General features: G+C 39.8%; 1 protein-coding gene across 1 annotated transcript in view; it reads left to right on the top strand.

Moving 5' to 3' along the window:
- The window catches only part of LOC148021851 (uncharacterized), a 134,881-nt gene that overhangs the window by 19,297 nt on the left and 96,093 nt on the right, over nt 1–19,491 (top strand). Inside the window, exon 9 of the mRNA XM_087697364.1 lies at nt 19,142–19,332. Within this exon, the coding sequence (XP_087553490.1) occupies nt 19,142–19,332 (191 nt within the window). The remainder of the gene's footprint in view (nt 1–19,141; nt 19,333–19,491) is intronic.

Below are 19,491 nucleotides of genomic sequence, written 5' to 3'. Positions count from 1 at the left end.
CAGAGCTCTTCCCTAAGGGACTTGGGTTGAGCAGAAATACATTCCTTCGGGGGGGGTTGCCCATCTTCAACCCTCAATCTTGTCTCCATTACTTTTACATTTTCATGGCTGTAATTTTGTGAGTAATTTTCATTTTCAGCTTTAAGTGTTCATTCTCTTTTATATTAAATCTCGAAAACAAGCGAATATCATAATTGTTAAGTATACTACGTTGTTCGGGGCATTTACAGATAGGTGTACCAAAAGGAGAACCACTGGGTCTAATGAGTCCTCGGTTTAACAATTCCTCAACTTATGTTTGGATTTCTTTTTGTTCAATCTGATCGTGTCTATAAGGTGCTTTACAGGATGGTTGAGCACCTGGGATTAAATCTATTTCATGGTCTTTAGGACGTATAGGTGGTAAACCAGGTAGTAAATCAGCAGTAAAACAAGCTTTAAATTGTGAAAGAAATTGTGTATGCCTAGAATGCATCTTATTTTCCTTAGCTTCAATTTCATTTAGCCATACTAAATATGATTTATTACCTTTTCTCAATGTATGTTTAGCTTGTGTGTGACTAAGGAGGAGAAAATTATCAAAGGTGTGCACATAGTTGTACTCGTACGTAGTACGAACTGGTTCGTACTATACGGTTCGGACCGTACCGTACGAATTTGTATGAAATTGTACAAAAAAACAAGCTTTTTTTGCGTGGTTGTTGTTGGTGGTGGTTTGGGTTGTTGACTGTTGTTGTTGTGGTGGTGGTGGTGATTTGGTAGCCTTGATCGATCAACCAAGAAAGGGGTTGGAAGCTTGATTAGACTCCTCATACATGTTTTGTTATGATTTATCCTAGAGCCAAAGGCCATACATAAGGTATTCAAGCAGTTCCAAACGTTTCTAATTGATGTCTCATCATTTTTCACAATATGTTAGTGTCATCAATAAATAAATTCAGCACCATTTGAGAATCACGAAGTAGCTTAATCCTATTGATTTTATCTTTGTTCACAGCTCATTTTGCACCACCCAACCCAAAGCATTAGTACACATTGCTAATAAAACTAGGCCAGAGGATAGCTTGGCCTAATGTACCTTCTGAGAGTACACGAATTAGTGAATGTACCATCGGTAGCTGCTTTAGCCTTAGCAAAGTCAAACAAAACCATAACAAAATTCATAAATATTTTACCAAAACCTTTGGTGGTTTGTTTGGTAATTATTGGTCTCACAGGTCATTTTGGCCTCTTGTAGATGTTAATAAAGCATCTCATGTCATTTCATCTCTCTCTCTTTCTCAAGCATACATGCCTCTTATTTGTATGATCATTCATGTATGATGTATCCACTCCTATGTATATACTTGTAAGTTATAGCGCATGTTGCATACGCGGCATATGCATTAGAGATTTTGGCATGTTACTCTCAAGTATTCATCTTATATACTCCAATAGCATTGCTACTTAGACTCTTAATATCTGTTTTATCATCTATAGTTCAAAATAATAAAGTTAATTTTTTTTCGTACTAATATCGTACCGTACTTTATAAAATCTTAAGGTACCATTTAATACCGTATTTTATTGTACCGTACCGTACCGTACTTTTCGTACCTGACAACTATGTGTGTGCAATTCATGTAATGTGATTTGGTTTTCGTTAAAATGAATTTTCATGGAATGTGTGGAATAATCTATGTCAGGGTTATATTTATGACGCCAAGGCATTCGTAAAATAATATCACTAGCTTGCAAAGGCATAACCAAGAAATTTCTACGCTTAATATAATCACCGATTTGAATCTCTAAATCATGCACTTATTGTGTACCATTGTATCTAATGCTTAAGAATATAGCCTTTATATGATAACGAGTTGAAACATTAGATAAATTCAATTCTTTTATCAACTTTACGGAAATAAAATCATGCATGCTTCCATCATCATGCAAAACAATCTTTTCTTGACCATGCACAAAACATTTCATTGTTAATAATGAATGGGGATTTAGTATATCTGGAGGATTTAGCATATTTGGTAAAGTATTTGAAGTATTGCCGATATCATCATCATCTTCAGTGAAGTCGGACATATCTTCATGGTTTTCGTCATCAGTTGCTTCCAAGTGATTGATTTGAACAACTTGCTTCTTGGACTGACAGTTCGCTGCTAAGTGTCCAAGTTGATGACACTTGTAGTAAACCATAGGCTTTGCTTTGGAGACATTATTGGTAAGAACTGAAAGTTTGGGTATATTGAGATTTGACTGGAGGGAAGACTTAGGGTTTGGATTAACAGTTGATGGTAAAGCAGGAGGTCGAGTCCAGGGTTTATGGAAAGAAGAAGGAATAAAGCGATTTTGATTGAATTTTCAGAAATTAGAATTGAATTTCTTTGTATCAAAGTTACCATTAACCGAAAATTATTGCGGTCACTTTTCTCGTCCACGAATTTTATCCTCTGCATCTGTGCTAAAGTAATTGCATCCTCCAAAGTCTTTGGCTTGAACATATTCACTTCTGCATAGAAGTCACCAAGCAAACCGGATATGTACTTGCGCTTGTGGATTGTCTCAAGAACATCTTTAAGCATTCGAAGTTAAAGTAAGGCACTCCAGAAATACTCAGTGTACTGTGGGATAGATTCACGATCCCTTTGTTGCAGGAGATTCCAATGTTTGATGGCTTTCTCATGGAATTGAGGCGGAAGGAAATTCTATAAAAATTTCTTTTGAAAGGCTTCCCAAGTAGAGAGACAATCAACACTCTTGCGGACAACAGTCCACCATAATGATGCTCTATCTGCTAGATGGCTAGTGACGCATTTAAGTTTATCTTTTTCAGCATATTGCTCTTCATAAAAATAGTCGTCAAGTTGACTAATGAAAGTAAGAATAATTTTGCCATCACGTTGCCCATTAAAAGTGCAGAATTTAAAATTTCTTTTACTTATCTTGGCCTATTTCCTAAGAGCTTGTACATCGAGCATCGCATCAATAGTACGTCAAATGACATCTTTAGGTTGTGCTCCTTCTTGCTCGATAGCGGATTGTTGAAGTGCAGCTAATTGTGCTCGCATGTTTTCACGCTTCGTTCGCTCTTCTTGAAGCTGCATCATGATTAGAACCAATTTCTGTTCCATAGTCGGCTCTGGCAAATCGCCTTCGTCCATAAAATCGTCCATGTTATGATCTGACATCTTGCTTTTTTCGGGTATGGCAATTGAAAATGATATTCTTCCAAGCAAAATAGTTTTCTGCATAAACTGCACGTGATAGCCTACTTGCTGTAAATTCGTTCAGCCAAGTTGCAAGTGGGAACAGGGGCTTTCTGAAATTGGAGAACCAGTTCGAGAGTACCACAATATGAACACCTTCTATGCAAAGTGTTGATGATTAAGTTTTAAGCTTGAGTTAAGCTTAATAGCTCAAGCTTTTTAAAAGCTTAAGTAATTTGACGAAATCGGCGCAGGTCAATAGTATACGTTTGTTGGAATCGCTGCCAATGAGTACATGTTGAAGTACTAATTTAAGAAATTAGAGTTTAAGCTCTCTCTAAGCTTAAACAATAAGCTTAGCATTGCATTAAGATAAATTGCTTTCTCCGTGAGAAAAATGACTTGTAGAAGAGACTTCCCGAGTGGTCCTCCGCCTACTACGAGAGGTCCTTCGCGATCAGAGGATACAACAAGGGGTTCTTCAGCACTAGGAACACGGCTATGTTGTCAGTTCGTTGCGAGATAGCTTGTAGAGCCTGTTCATTCCAAGAGCTTCACCTTTGTGCGAGATGGCAAGCGATTGGGAGCTCTTGATCTCAGCTCCGCTTTGATACCACTGGTGCATAAATCGATTGCTATACGCGTGTGTAGTGAATGTCGGAAGGTTCCCAAGAACAAAGAACTCTATAAATCTTCATAATTTCAAGTACAAAGCAAAAGCAGATTTGCATGACATGAGATAAAAGAGACAAATTGGCTGCAATATTTTCCTATGCCTTGTGTGAGCGCTTCACAAGGCATGTATTTATATATTTATTTATCTTCAAGCTTAAAAATAGCCCACTTTATAAATAGCATGCTTTTACTTTTGACGTTTACATTTGCCCAAATATAAAGTAAAGCGTTTGGACGTCCAAAAGTCGGACTGTGCCCAAATACAAATATCAAATAATGAAATATTTAACCAAGCATCCATGCGCATACAAAATAATAAATGTTTTGTTAAGTGCTTTAATAAATAAGTACGCTTAAATAAATATTGGCACCATGTCTTTAGTGATAAGGCACACATCTATAAAAAATAGTAATTCTTCTAGGCATTTGGATTCACGCCATCGCCCGGTGCTATCTAACGTCACCGGCGCTTGTTCTACACATCTACTGAAGCATTTACAATTGTTAGAAAATAATTAAATAAAACCCAACAAAAGTGAATACCTAGCAGACTTAAGCTACAAAATAATTAAATAGGTTGGAACTATGTCCTAACCTTAATTTAATTCGAGTGTGCACTCTAAACTCGTAAATGTCTATTAATTTGATATGTATTTTATGGAATCATACGCTATGGAATCACCCACGTGCACATTAAATTAATCTGATGCCCGAAAAGGACAGGTGTCCCCGTTAACTTCTCACACAAGGAATCCTCCTTGTGTACGAGCCCCGGCAAATAAATAGTTTTACGGAATCCACCGTGAAATATGCCTCCTGGCATCATTTCTATACCAAAATGATTGATTTCTAAAAACCCTAGCCATTGATCTATTATAAATAGCAAAGCCTAATTTTGATGTGCTGTAAAATAAAGCTTGCACAACCCAAGAAAAAAGAAAGATATATTAACATCTACAAAAGGCCTATGTGGCCTATGAGACCAAAACCAATACATCTATAACCAATGTCATCTCATCACAATAAAGTTGAAGTGAAGTTACACAAAATACATGGATTCTAATAAGAGGCCAAGATCTAATAAAATTAAAATAAAAGTGACACCAGTCTAGATTTACGCATGTCGTAAGGTCCGAAAATTTCCAAAATCATTGTTTTGTTGCATATGTTGATTCGAGTGCTAGCAGTCCACACAATGGCAAGCATAAGAACATAGTGAAAAAAGTGTGCAGGGAACATGTTGGTAGTTTATTAAAGGCCACAATTGAAGCTGAGTTAAGTCTAGTGTCAATCCCAAGTGCCCAAAGTTTTTCATAGGGAGTAGATACAAACCATACACCTAAAGTAGTGCCACCTATTGAAGTTGAAGTCCAAGGCAAACGTGAAAAAGTATGGTCATTCCAAGCTCAACGGCATCAGGTAGTCAAACCTATAGGGCATGAAATTTTGGAGAGTAGGGTACTTATGCATATGCATTAGCCAGTAGTGTCAAGAACAAGGAGCCAAGTTAGTGAGGAAGAGGTTGGCCCAACAAATGAATGCATCGAAGGAAATTTCCAAGGCCTAAAAGTCCTTTGATAGGCTCATTTCAAAGGCTCCATTCCTAAGGCTTGTTAAGAGCATCTGTCATAGATTTAGGTTGAGGGTAAGGTGGCAGTCTTTTGTCGTGGCATGTTTGCATGAATCTGTAGTGGACTACCTTATTGATTTCCTGCAAGATAGCTATGTCTATGTTGCACATGCCCATAGGATCACATTAATGGACAAGGATGTGCTCACAATAAAGCTAATCAGGTACATATTTGACAAATTTCCTGAGCCTACTCACATTGCTGATAGAAAGGCTTATAGAATTTTAAATATTGCTCCAAATAGAAGACCTGGGAGTCATAGAAGTCGTATCATAGAGAAGTGTTGATAAAAGAAGCGACTTTTGACAAGGGGAAATAAATCCCCCAAGAAAGTTTTTAATTAGGGCAATGAAAATAATAGGATTGTAGATCAAGGATAAGAAGAAAAATTGACTAAGAGCTTGGGCGAGCAGAAGCAAATAGTGGATGATACTCTAGAAGACATTTCTAATAAGGAGCATAATAAAGACAAAACTTCAAGAGGAGATGAGGACAATTAACAAGATACTCAGGGTGAGTAGTAGACGAAGGCCGATGATGAAAACAAGGACACAAATGATAAAGGAAATAAAAATGACTCTTCCTCAAGAGGATATGATAAAAAAATTGCTGCAGAAAAAAGTACAACTGAACACCAAAGTATTGTTGAAGTCAAAAGCGCTGCAGATTCTAAAGAAGGAGAGCCAAAACACCAAAGGTAATCCACATAAAAAGAGCAAGTTCATGATGAGTAAGGAAAGCAAAGTAAGGATAATTGGGAAGACCTAGAAAAGGAAAACTCTAGGAGGCTCAATTAGATTCTAGGCTAGGTAGTTGTGAACTTTGCACGTGATAAAGATCCTCGATACCTCTCCATCTCACCAGAAGACATCATCTTTCTTCACAAGAAAGACAAATAAATTAATGATACAGTTGTATTGATACTTCTCAAGTGAGCTATACAATATACTATTACAATCCTAATCATTCATTTTTCACTGAATTGCTCATTACTTTTCTTCTTGCAAACATAGTTGTGCGAGATTCTAGGCTAGGTAGTTGTGAACTTTGCACGTGATAAAGATCCTCGATACCTCTCCATCTCACCAGAAGACACCATCTTTCTTCACAAGAAAGACAAATAAATTAATGATACAGTTGTATTGATACTTCTCAAGTGAGCTATACAATATACTATTACAATCCTAATCATTCATTTTTCACTGAATTGCTCATTACTTTTCTTCTTGCAAACATAGTTTTGCGATCAACAATGCATTCGGACCCAACAACATGTGTACATGTAGTTTGATATCTCTAGAATGCCTTTGTGCATGTTGTTGATTCCGATTTATTATCACTTGGACACTATGGTGGGCAAAATGACCACGCGTCCACTTTTGAAGTGTGGAATGCACGTTGTCAAGTGCGGTCATCAAAATACTGGACCTTACATCACAAAAAACGATCGCATGTCCACTTTGGAAGGGGTTGATGTGCATCATTTAGTCTGGGTCATCAAGATACTAGACTCTATGTGCACAAAATGCCCAGCCGTCCTCTTTGGAAGAACATCATGCGTGTTATTTAGTGCGGGTCATCAAGATACCCGGACTCTATGACATGCAAAATGCCTAGCCGTCCACCTTGCAAGAGCTTCATGTGCGTCATTTAGTTCAGGTTATCAAGATACTTGGACCCTACGGCATGCAAAATGCCTATTCGTCCACTTTGGAAGAGCTTCATGAATGTCATTTAGTCCAGGTCGTCAAGATACTCGAACTCTACGATGCACAAAATGCCCAACCATCTACTTTGGAAGAGCTTCATGTGCGTCGTTTGGTTCGAGTCATCAAGATACTTGGACCCTTTGGCGTGCAAAATGCCTCCTGTCCACCTTGCAATTCGTGCATGCACGTACTTTTTGTGCCTTTATTGAGTCCGCTTTATCAAGATACCTAGATACTAAGGCGCACAAAATAACTAGGCGTCCACTTTCGAAGTACAAGATGCGCATTGTGGAGTCCGGGACATCATAATATTGGACCTTATGGTGTGAAAAATGATTGTGCATCCACTTTGGAAGTGGTTGATGTGCCTTGTTGAGTTTGGGTCTTCAAGTTACCCAAATCCTATGACATGCAAAAGCTGTCCACATTGGAGAAGCTTCATGTGCGTCTTTTAGTCTGGATCATCAAGAAACTCGGACCTTGCGACACTCAAAATGCCCCCTGTCCGCTTTGTGATTCCCCCATGTGCATCGTTGAGTTTAGGTAGTTAATGTCGTTTTGTTTCCGTCTCTTACTAATCACAGTTTTGGTACAATCATGTCGAGGTGTTATTCTTATACTCCCACTGGTTGATAAGATCAACAAGGTTTGTGCTATTGATCCCCTTATTTTTGTAGAGGTAAATGCAAATTCAATTTATTTCTTCATGCGAGAGATAATCTTGATGAACTCCAATTTGTAATTATTCCATATTATGAGGGGTGTACTCTTGTCCATTTTACTCTCATGTAAACAAAGTATTTACACATTACTCTCATATATCATACTCAAATATGTTTTAATATGCAATTCACACTAGTTTTTCTTGAATATGTTTTAATATGTTTGAATATGTGTGCAATTCATAAGGCAAATTTTCTTGAATATGTTTTAATATGCAATTCAAGAAAATTTGCCTTATGAATTTATACATGCACACACGCGCATGCGCGCATGTGCACACACATACACACGTTGTCATGACGCTGCTCGTCCACCACTGCAAATCTGAGGGCGGAGTTTTTCGCCAAGAAATTGATCACATTAGTCAGCATCATTAGGAATTTATTTTCTGTTGTGTGTATCTTTTGTGTTTGCATTTGCATGATGCACAAGCACCTGTAGTTAGACAAGGCAGAATTTCTTCAATGCATTCATAATTTTTTGTAAGCATTGCTTGATTGATTTCATAGCATGGATTCTAAACTGCAAACCGCATGAGTGATTAGGCACGAAGTTCTTTTTTTCAAAACATATTCTTGAAAGGGCACATTATATGGAAAAATAGGTAACTGTTTTGAAGGCTCAAGGATCGAAGGAAAAGACTAGCTTGGTTTTGGACTTTCCTCATGTGACAACGCTTTGGAGAGGCTAAACTCATTGACTAATAACTTTGGTGCTCAAGGGCTTGTTTACAAACTTGGAATAACCTTCAAAGGGTATGGAAACACAAATACATGTGGTTTAATGGAGGTGTTAAGGGCCGTGTGTGGACACTACAATTGCCGATGCATGCTCTTGTTTTATCACAAGCATTGTCTATAATGATGAATTCTCATCAAAGTTGTCAGTTCTTCCATTAAGCGTCTTTGTGTTGAAGCATTAGCATCAGAGACTGCTGGATCAAGTCCTAACAAGAACAAAAGTGACTGCATTCAATGGCCAAGCAAGCATAAATGCTCAATTATTGGACCCAGTGGGGAATGTGAAGGCTATGCATTGCGATTTGTTGACCATTCTCTGGGTAGATCAATCGTTGTTCTAGCACGATATCTGCAATTGCATGAGCGTGGAAGGAGCTTTTGACTAAGGGGAGATTGATGATATAAAAGATCACGGTGAAATTATCAGTTTCTCTAATCATAAGGATGTCGTGGGATTTGTCACAACCCATCGGTTGGGCATGGAAATCATGTGGGCATAAAGATAGGTTTGCTTTCAGATTTTTTTGGAACGCATAAAGAGGAAGATGACGAAAGCAATGATGGAGGTTGGCGATAGAGAAAAATAGCAAAAGCTATAAAGGCCTTAAGCTTTTTGAGGAAAAAGCTTTGTATTTTTTGGGGGGTCGTCAAGCTTAAAAAGGGGAGGCAATGATGAGGAACAAGAGGTTGGTGGAAGAAGTTGTTGTGATGACGGAGTAGAAGGTGAAGACGAAGGTGACAAAGTTGCAGTGACGACGAAAGAGCAGAAGACGAAGACGAAGGTGACGAAGAAGAGCTTTGAAGACAACGTAGAAGGTGACGAAGAAGAGCTTTGAAGACAACGTAGAAGGTGACGAAGAAGAGCCCTGAACACAACGCAGAAGGTGAGGGACGAGGAGGTGAGCTCGGAAGACGAAGCATTGGGGAAGTCGTGCAAAAGGTGACTTGCAAATGAAGGCGAAAGGACAACGAAGTTGTAGGCGAGCCAAAAGGTGAAGACAAAGATGGCAGAAACGAGCTGAAGAGAGAAGGCGGTAGACGAAGTTGAAGGGAGAGACAACGTAGAAGGTGACAAAGACGAAGCGGAGACGAATGAAGCAGAAGACGAAGACAAAGCGGTGATGAACGAAAAAGAAGACGAAGACGTTGTGACGATGGAGGAAGATGCTCATCGCCCACAGTGTTCACGATGGCCGGCATGCAGCCCATCAGAAAATTCTCCTACACTATCCCATGTGTCACCCCGGCCTTTACAATTTGCTTGAGTGATGTGTGGATCTTGTGGACAACCTTGGGTATCAGCTTCCGAAAGACGTCGGCATGCGGCTTCTGCGGGCTGGTGAAACCAACCTTCCTTCTTGGAATGGGTGGTGGTAACCTGATTTATGAGTTAATTACAACAATAAATAAATGCACATAAAATGAAATATACACTTTACCATAACGTTCTTGGACAGTAGACTCCCTGTTGGCCCCAAAACTGGCGCCCCTTGCGGTATTTCTTTAGCTTTCATTCAATTGGAAGGAGTACAACTTGAGATTCTTCAATCTCCTCTTGCTAACCAATTGCTCTTGTTGTCATAAATGACCAACAAGCCTTTTGGGTCATTTGCCCCTTGATTCACCCAAGACTTATTCTCCCATTTGACCCTTGGCTGGCCAAATGCTGCCCCAAATCAATTTGGGATGGGTTGGCTCCTGAAATCCCTTGATAATCTTCAATTATCAGCTGCTGATTTCAGTCCCTTGAGCCTTCAATCTCTGACATGGATCCCAATGTGGCTGCTAAACCCTAATTTCTGCTGTAATTTAGGGTTTACTGCAGAAAGTACATATCAGCCCACCAAAAATGGCTGAAATCTCCTCCAAATGGCTGAGAATTGTTGAGAATGGCTGAGCATAGGCTGAAGGAGATGAGAGAATGCTCTAAAGAGAGAAAATTTTGAGATTTGTCGCGAAGAACTGATCAAAATCAGCTGCTGCCCTGCTGTACCAGCCCCAAACGGATGCACCAACAACAATAGGAGCATCAGAGATTGTGATCTTCAGGAGAATGTGCATCAACAGCAATTGTCAACTTCCCAAGGTCAAGAATATGCAATCTCCATCACCAAAATGGTCTCCAATGGTTGGGAAATGGCCCCAAAAGCTGGCAGCAACAGTCCAATACCTCTTTCCAACAGCTCCAAAATGAAAAAAAAGAGATTTCCCTCTCTCTTTAGCCCTATTTAGCCTTTCCTCCACTTACACGGGAAAGTTTTGCCAAGTGGCAGCTTTCTTAATCCATTTTCAGCAATTTCCAGCCATTTAATTAATGTTCAGAATTAATTAATTCTGAAAATTAATTCAGCCCTTAATCCATGCCCATCCAAAAATTAATTGGCTAGGCCATTTGCAACTCAAAGTGGTCCCATGCATTAATTGACCCTTGGACAAAGCATTAATCCATTAATTAATGCCTAGTCCCTAGTGTCACCATTGACACTTAATGGCCAATTAATGGTCCTAGGGGCAAATTAACACCAAAATTCACCTAGAATCTAACAAATGTAACTTGTTACAACTTTTGCCTTTGGCACCTATCTTTTTCACAGGGTCCTTTGGCCTTCAATTGTGAAAAAGTAGCTTGCACCTCACATGTGTATCTTTTAATTGCACATTTGATTAATCCTTTAATCAAATGTCAATTAAACATAAGCAAAGCATTAAATTTTCATGTCCTCGTGACAGTTGGTCTGCATATTGGGCAGTGAAGGCATAGTTGTCATTTTTGCCGATCTCCCTGAAGTTGACTAAGGTCTTATTAGAGACCTCATGATGATGGACGGCTTCATGTAGCTAGATGAGCTCGTAAGTGAGGGTGTAAGGATGGTCATTCAGCTCATGCTCGCCGCGCCGATGAGCATCTCGACATTAAGTTTTGCTTTAGTTGGAGTGATTCATATGAAAGAGGCGTTCTAATGGTATATTTTTCATTAACGTTAATACAAAATTGTGATGTTCAATTACATGGACTTGTAACTGACGGTTGTGTTGAGTTGAATGTCTTGCGGCTATGGCATGTTTTGAGGATATGGGCAATTCTAGTGAGATGTTTGCCGTAGCTCGTCCTCCATCTTCATCAATTATCTAAGCAAAAACGACAACGTTAACTTGTTCTATATGTCGGTTGTGAGAATGACTTCCGTCAGTTTGGGTGTGGCCTTCATTCCATGTGTTTGGGACAAAATCCAGCCCCTTTGCCTTGCATACAAGCCTGAGTCCAGCTCATGAACATGAGCTCAGTGTTGAATTAGATGTATGGAAGACCAAGTACTGTCGAACAGACTATCAAGAAATGCATCAAGCATCCATGAATCCAAAGTGGTGAAAGCTCACATGTGGTCTCATATGCTTGTCACAATTGATGAAGTAGAAAGGTTGCTTTTGTTGTAGTCGAATAGCCAAGAATTGAGAAGAGTTTTGTATTTAAATTTTAAGCTATAAAGACTCAACAACTATGTCTTGTATCCATGCTCTTGCCTTTATTCTACTTATGTTCTTATTATCCTTGAACATACTTCCCTACTCCCTCTTACCTTACCTCTAATGAAGAATTATGGTATGTGCTAAGTGCTTATATAGTATCTTCTCGTGAAAGGATTTGATGTTTGTTGGATTCTATGTATTGAGTACTTTGCTTCATTCTTTCTTCTCTCATCTCAAAGCGTCCTTGCGGCAAGCGACTTCCATGAACCCCCGCGCGTGTATTATTCCGTGTGACAATGTACAAATAAATAAATAAATAAATAAATAAATAAATAGGAGATATCTAGCTAGAGTGGTTCCTATCTGTGCCTCAGGATCAACATAGAATCTTCATCGTGAAATTGTTCAAGACCGCTTTGTTAATATGTCAAGGGGCAAGTCTCTTGTGTCTCGCAATCATGACTCTGATTTGATTGTGGTATGGGCCTCTCAGTCGTCATTGGCCAGTTGGATGGGGTCATCATGCTCTGCAAACTGCAATGGCCTGGTCTAATGTGACTCCGCAGCATGATGTAGACATAGTCTAGATATATGGGGCTAGATTTGTTGAGCTAGTGGTACTCGTGGAATCTAATCTTATGACAGAAGTCTGTTACTGCCCTTTGCCTCGGTCCCTCTAGATGGGCCGATCTCCTTTCTCGTAAAATGCTGCGTGAAGGCTTTGGAGCTCTAGGAGGAAAAGCCCTAAGTATCTATGGTCCTTGTACTCCATGACCCACCATAGAGGACCAAAGCCTTCATGGAAGAGAGAGTGATATCTCCCTCATATATCATAGTAAACTTTAGCTCTAGTCCCTTCTCCCCTAACAATGTATTTAGACACCTTGTCTATGTATAATTCAAATAATATGGGTGAGAGTGGACATCCTTGTTTTACTCCTATGGTGCTGTTAATTCTTTTAGGCATCCCTCTAGATGTCCATATATGGCTTGTCACTTTCTTATAGAATGCATAGATGTTTCACTGCATACCTTCTAGCACACCAATTTCCTATAATCGATGCATGAAACATGCTCGAGAGAGAGAAAGGAGAAAAAAGAGAGTGATTCCTAGTTATGTAGCACCTCGGGATGGTTGCAAAACACTTTCCTTTTGTTGTTTATTGCGAAAAACCAACAAGTGTACATCTTCTCTTGTTGCTATAACTCTTCAAAATTAAGGATGGGAGAGAGAGAGCCACCAAATAGCCAAGATCCAATTTTTAAATGAATAACCAATTGCTCCTTAATTAGATCATTGTTGATTAAGGGCTAATTAATGATTAGATCATTACTCAGAGATGAGCTACTTATTGGACCAAGTTGAAGCTTAGGGCTTGCTTAATAACTTAAGTGTGCTTTGTGAAGAAAAATGCTAGGGTTTGCACTGAGGACACACAGAGTGTACGACCACGACAGAAACACAAAGAGACAGACACAGACCACAGATGGAATAAAGCTGAATGGGGCAGCCTGTCTATTTATAGATGTGGAAGGGCACCCCAAAAATTAGGGTTTCCATTGAACTCTCTCGAATCGCTTCCCGTTTTAGGGTTTTACTCTAAAAGAGCATTTTTTAGTGTGTTTTGGGACTGTTTAAGATGCTAGTCAGCAAGTAATGCATATTTTAGTTTAAAATGCTTATGGGGCAAAAATTTCAATGTAACTCAATTCTAAGGTACAAACTTTCAATTTAATGTAAGTTTCACATTGCACCTTGTTTCTTTTGCCCTGTCCTTATGTGTCCATCACATGCTCCAATGTTAAATCTTTCATTACTAGTGCAGTGGTCACTATGCCAATAGCTAGGGGTACCAACATTAGAGTTCAATTTTAATTAAATAATTTAGCCCATTTGTCATTCTAGTGATGGGCACCTTTTGGAGGTGTTTGTAATAGATTTAGGCCGTCTATAGTAGGCTACACCCTCTTCATAAGTCCAACATTGGATACTTGCATTTTTTAGCTTTTCTTCTCTCTTGAAGGGCTGCCCAACAATCACCATTGTGCAGCCACTTATATGGAGAGATCTTCGTAAGGCATTCTTGCATTTTCTTGTCCAGTTGGCTGCCCAGAAGTCACCTTGATAGCACCCATCATCTTGAAGAGATTTGAGCATATTCTTCATCTCAAACAACTCTTGAGGATTGCGGTTTACTCCTATTGTGGCTATCCATCTTCCATTTATCTCCTTCGATATTCCACTACTCAGAGAATAAGGTTTCACTCCCTTCATAGAGCAGCTCCCTGCCTTGTCATTTACAGCTTTGCTTGAAGGATTGCATTTCACTCCCTTCATAGTGTAGATCCCTTATAGGCGCGGCCACTTGATCAGCCAGAATTTCATTTCACTCCCTTCATAGTGCAGGTCCCTTATAGGCGCCGGCGCTTGATCAGCCATGATAGTGTAGTCATCTTTGAACTCAGCTCCGTTGTATCAGCATGATTCAATATTTGTCATCTTTCATTCTACTTTTGTGTTTTTAAATTTTCTTTGTCACAATGTTTGCCCATATAATTTGTGTTTCTCCCCAGCCCTACTGTTTGTCAACATATCACCCATGTGGGAATTGACTAGGAGCAAACACTACTCATTGTTGAACCATTCCATCCTGGACCTAAAAGTCAAACCAACTCCAAGACTTGAATTGCCGAATTTAGGGTTTATGCATGTAGAAAGCCTTCCTTAGGTCCACCACATCATATGAATGTATGAAAGGCATCAACATACCCTACCTTCACCCTCTCACCATCATTCCATTTTACCCTGGGTATCCATGAGGAGCGCTACTCCACTACTAAAGAACACAATTATCCTTGCTCTATGCCAAGTCATGCACCTGAGGAGAATAAGTATCACTATAGAGGATATCAAAGAATGCCAAATTTGCATTGGAGAACTCCCTAGGCACTAGTCCAGCCTATCTATGGTGTTGGAGAAGTTGGCTTCCCTTCTTCACATAGAACCATCATCCAAATTAATCATGGATCAAGGGTTGATATAACAACCATTTGTCGAATAGCCAAATAGAACGAGCCATGCCACCAAAGAAGCAGTTGACCCTCTCTACATTTGCCACCATTGTTGATTGGTCAACATGTTCATGAGGGAAGAAGCATGGCACCATCTCATCTATGTAGCTTAGAAATGTTGCCGCCATAGCATACTTGCGTGGAGTTTCGGAGATGGGGAAATGGAAATGTGTTATGGTTTTCTAAACAAAGTTTTGGCATGATGCTGAAACTGCAAAATGGGGAAATGGATTTTATGTCTGTTTCTAGACATAGTTTAATATTAGACATATATGAAAGGACAATGCCATTTGTAACTTAAACCTCTACATCAAAAGCACTTAAATATATCTATAGTATAGAGTATATATGTAACATTAGAAGAGATTTGATGGGCATACATACTGCTACCTCCATAATTGTATCCTTCACCATAGCTGTGGCTTGCTGGAAATAGAGAAAACCAGCAGCAAAAAGGGTGGGGTGCAGCTCTGATGATTGTGGACAGCAAGGAAAAAGAGAGAAGGGGGATAGCTTGCTGGAAACAGTGAAAAATAGCTGCAAATCTGAGGGAAAACAACTGCAAATAGTGTGGACAGGCAAGGAAAAAGATTAGGGAGCTAAAGGATGAGGGATTTAGGGTTTAGGGGCTGTACACAACAGTAGATCTGTAGTAGAAGCGAATGGCAGCTAAAGAGAGTGAGCAGCAGGTAAAAGAGGCTGAAGAGCTGAGGAGAATAGCTAGAAACAACACTCACAGCTTGGGAAGTGAATAAGTGGTTCGAAACAGGATGTAGTGTGTCCAATCTCTCTATCTCTAGCAGTGGATGCGATCCGATACAACACAAGTGGAGGAGTAGAGTATACATAGGCTACATGACAAGAATTGTGACAAATAGGCTAACCCTAAGTGAGCCGCCCAACTGCCCATAAAGGTGCACAATAACAAGCCTAATAAAGAGTAACACCCTTGAAATGTACACTGTTAACCTATAGATAGAACATTTGCACAAATTGAAACTGATGTTTAGCATCATTTCCTCGTACATTTGGAAAGAGAGATGCAGTGATACCATAGACAGCAGCATATCATGGGTTTGAGATACTCACTTGTACTTGGACTCCTAGTTGCCCACGTCAGATGGGCTAGTCCAATCCATCTTGTCTAGTACGGCACATCCAATGACGTATGATGGCATCTGATCCAAATTGTTTGACTGTGTTAAGGCGCTTGCTCACGACCATTTGGTGTGGTTGTAGGTGTTGTTTAGGCTTCCTCTCCTAAAACACACATGCATATACCCCCAATATATCATGCTCAACGTTAGAAGTGTATTATGTTAGGTCCCAACATTAGTATAGACCTTAAAGTTATACGTACAATTTTTTTGCATTGGACTTACATCCAAGATTTATTAGTCCAATTAGTACCATATTAGTATTGGATGGTACTAATCGGATGCCATTGGCATGGCAACAATGCTTGGACTTATGACCTAAGTTCTCAAAGGAAAATGGAGATTAGAAGGCGACTCAGGTTATGCGTAGTAGATGCCTTTATAGCCAATTGGGATTCAATCACCTCATATGTTTTGACATTATAGACCATGATACTGGCTATATATACAACTTTTGTACTCATTATTTTAGAGAGTTACTAGATTGGGAAATGTCTATCCCTATCAATATTGCGTCGTGGTTCGAACTCTTTGATTGTATTTTACCTTAATATGTGTATAGTTGTAGTGGTTTTTAATATTTTTCTTCTCAGGAAGGGGGAACAGGTACACATTTCACGACATAAGTTGGAACCCTCGAGGATAATTTATAGCCAAAAACACACAGAACACTGGCAAGAGAATTTACAACACCACAAAGAGAAGTAGAAGCACTATCATTTCTGTAAACTCTAGCATGTACCAATTGCGATCATCTCACAACCTGTCCACTAAGAGTCCATTTTGAACTCAAAATCGGTCACACCTGGCCTAGATTAAGTATTTTGGTGGTACATTGCCACACTGTCCGTAAAGCTGCTGCAAATCCAGGTGGCCTAGTATAATAGTCTGTGGCTGCTTGTCCCATCTCCTGGGATGACTGAGCTGTAGAGCCATTGAACCTTCTAAATTGTTTTAACTCCATGCCTCAAGTGTTTGGGGCTAGTCATATTCGTCTTCTGCTATGTCTGGAAGGAAGCTTTTGTTGGAAGTTGTTCTTTGCTCTAGCTTTTTTCATGGCCTCCGTCTTTGCTGTCACAATAGGTAATCTCCTTGTCAGTGCAGATGCCCTCTCTTATCAAGGGCTTCTCAGGAGGCCTTAGTGGGTCTTAAAGAAGGCCTTCCTCCTGTTCCTTATCTACCTCCAAAAGAAAGTGCTGATCTCTTGCAGATTCTCCTTCAGGTCTGGACAGTGTGCTTCTATGCAAATGATCTAGTTTGGGTGATAGCCTGTAGGTAATCTAAGTGCATCCTCTGGTGGAGTTGTTTTCAAGATTGGACCCTGGTTGGAATACTGTGTCCATTTCATACATCATCAGTAGCATGATGGTTGCTCTACTCAGCAGAAAGAAAGAAAGATATATTAACGTCTACATAAGGCCAATGTGGCCTATGAGACAAAATCCAGAGTACATCCATGTCTAATGTCATCTCATCAGTAAGGTAACGATAACATTAAATAAGTGGGTGGCCTATGAAACAATACTGAAAATAACTATACGATGGGACTATACTAGGGTTGAACCATGTGTAGTGTTGTTCCATCGATAGAAAGGGTCATATTGCAGCCTAGAAAGGGTGGTGAGGTGGCTACTATAGTGAGGGCAGGCTGTCTTTAATAAGGATCTTTAGCGTGCTTTTCATAGCATTGACTTCAAAATGAGAAATGCTAGATCCTCTTGAGCTACTGCTAACCTCTTTGCTTGTGCCTTTCTTGTTCTCCAAAGACTACCATGTTGAAGACTGAAGTCTCTGCCTACAATTCAATGGTCCACTTACACCAGGCCCTGTCTTGAAGTTCAAAACACTTTTGTCATTTGTGCCTGTGGAGGCCACATAGCACCAACAGACTCCTTTGTGTGAATTGAAACCCAGAGAGTTGTCCTTGAAACAATAATACCTCAATCCTGAACTGAAGGGACAGAAAGATAATGCTCCTTAATCATAAGGAACAGCCATAGAGCCTCCACAATGGTGGACTTGTCTTAGTAAGCCCCATCTGTGGCAGAGCTACAGATGGGGTTCAATCTCTCTGAGTGGTGTGGCTGTGCAGCCACCTCATGGCCTCTTTGTCTTCTCAGCTATTACATCCTGATGCTCCTCTCTGTCTGGGGTCCAGTGGGAAACTTGAGGCTCTCAGAGTCAAGGGAGTCCATCTACCCTGGGATGCCCTCCTTTCTGCCTGGCTCTGAGGGCCCAGTCTGCATCTGCCATCTGCCTGAAAGGTTTCCTCTCCTTAACAGCAGGGATTCCTGCACTTCTTATGGCACACAGTTTTGTTGCTCTGATTTGTAGACACTTCATATGGTTGATTAGTAGATGCATACCGTGGAATAGCATGGCACTTGGACTATCCATGGGCGGCTGAGCTCAATGCAATGATACTTTTATTAAAGATAATGAAAGCATTCGGAATGATAATACAGTAATGCAAGATTGATGATCACTGCAAAGGATCTGGCAATGGAACCCAGAAAAGGCAATCAAGAATTGTTCCTGCCAGTAGATCCCATAAAGGGGCTAACACACTGCATATATGACAAGCTTTTGCTAGCAAGGAAAAAATACCTTTCCTTGTCTGCATACTATTTAAGCTCAAAGCCGTGCACTAGTATATTACCCTTTTGGCACAAGCAGGTTAGCAAAAGTTTCAGAAACCTGTATTAATACCCTTGAGGGATTATTCAAAAACATCTAATCTTAACTTATGGATGTGCTTTGCTTTCTCAGGTCACAGGAGATGCACAATATTTGGATGACCTTAGTGTGGGAGGCTTCTTATATGCTGCATTTGTCCTTTCATCTGTTGCAAGTGCCACAGTAAAATCTATCAATGAAACAAAAGCATTAGCCATGAAAGGTGTTGTTGCTTTTATATCAGCAGATACCCTTGTTGCTGATGGTTACTGCAATATTGTAAGGTAGGGAGTTAAAAATAGCATTGGAATGATAAATTTGCAAATAACGTTTGTGCTAAATACTTTCATGGAAAGTTGTCCTTGTGTTCATGTCACAGCAAAGCTTTTTGCAGACTTTTGTTTGTTTCTGCTTGTGATGGTCTTTGCAAAGTCTTTACTGTG

The sequence above is a fragment of the Lygodium microphyllum genome, chromosome 17 (assembly GCF_053477565.2).
Source record: "Lygodium microphyllum isolate KBCC chromosome 17, Lygodium_microphyllum_v1.1.10, whole genome shotgun sequence".
NCBI classification, from domain to species: Eukaryota; Viridiplantae; Streptophyta; class Polypodiopsida; order Schizaeales; family Lygodiaceae; genus Lygodium; species Lygodium microphyllum.
This window is presented reverse-complemented; position numbering and strand designations above follow the sequence as displayed.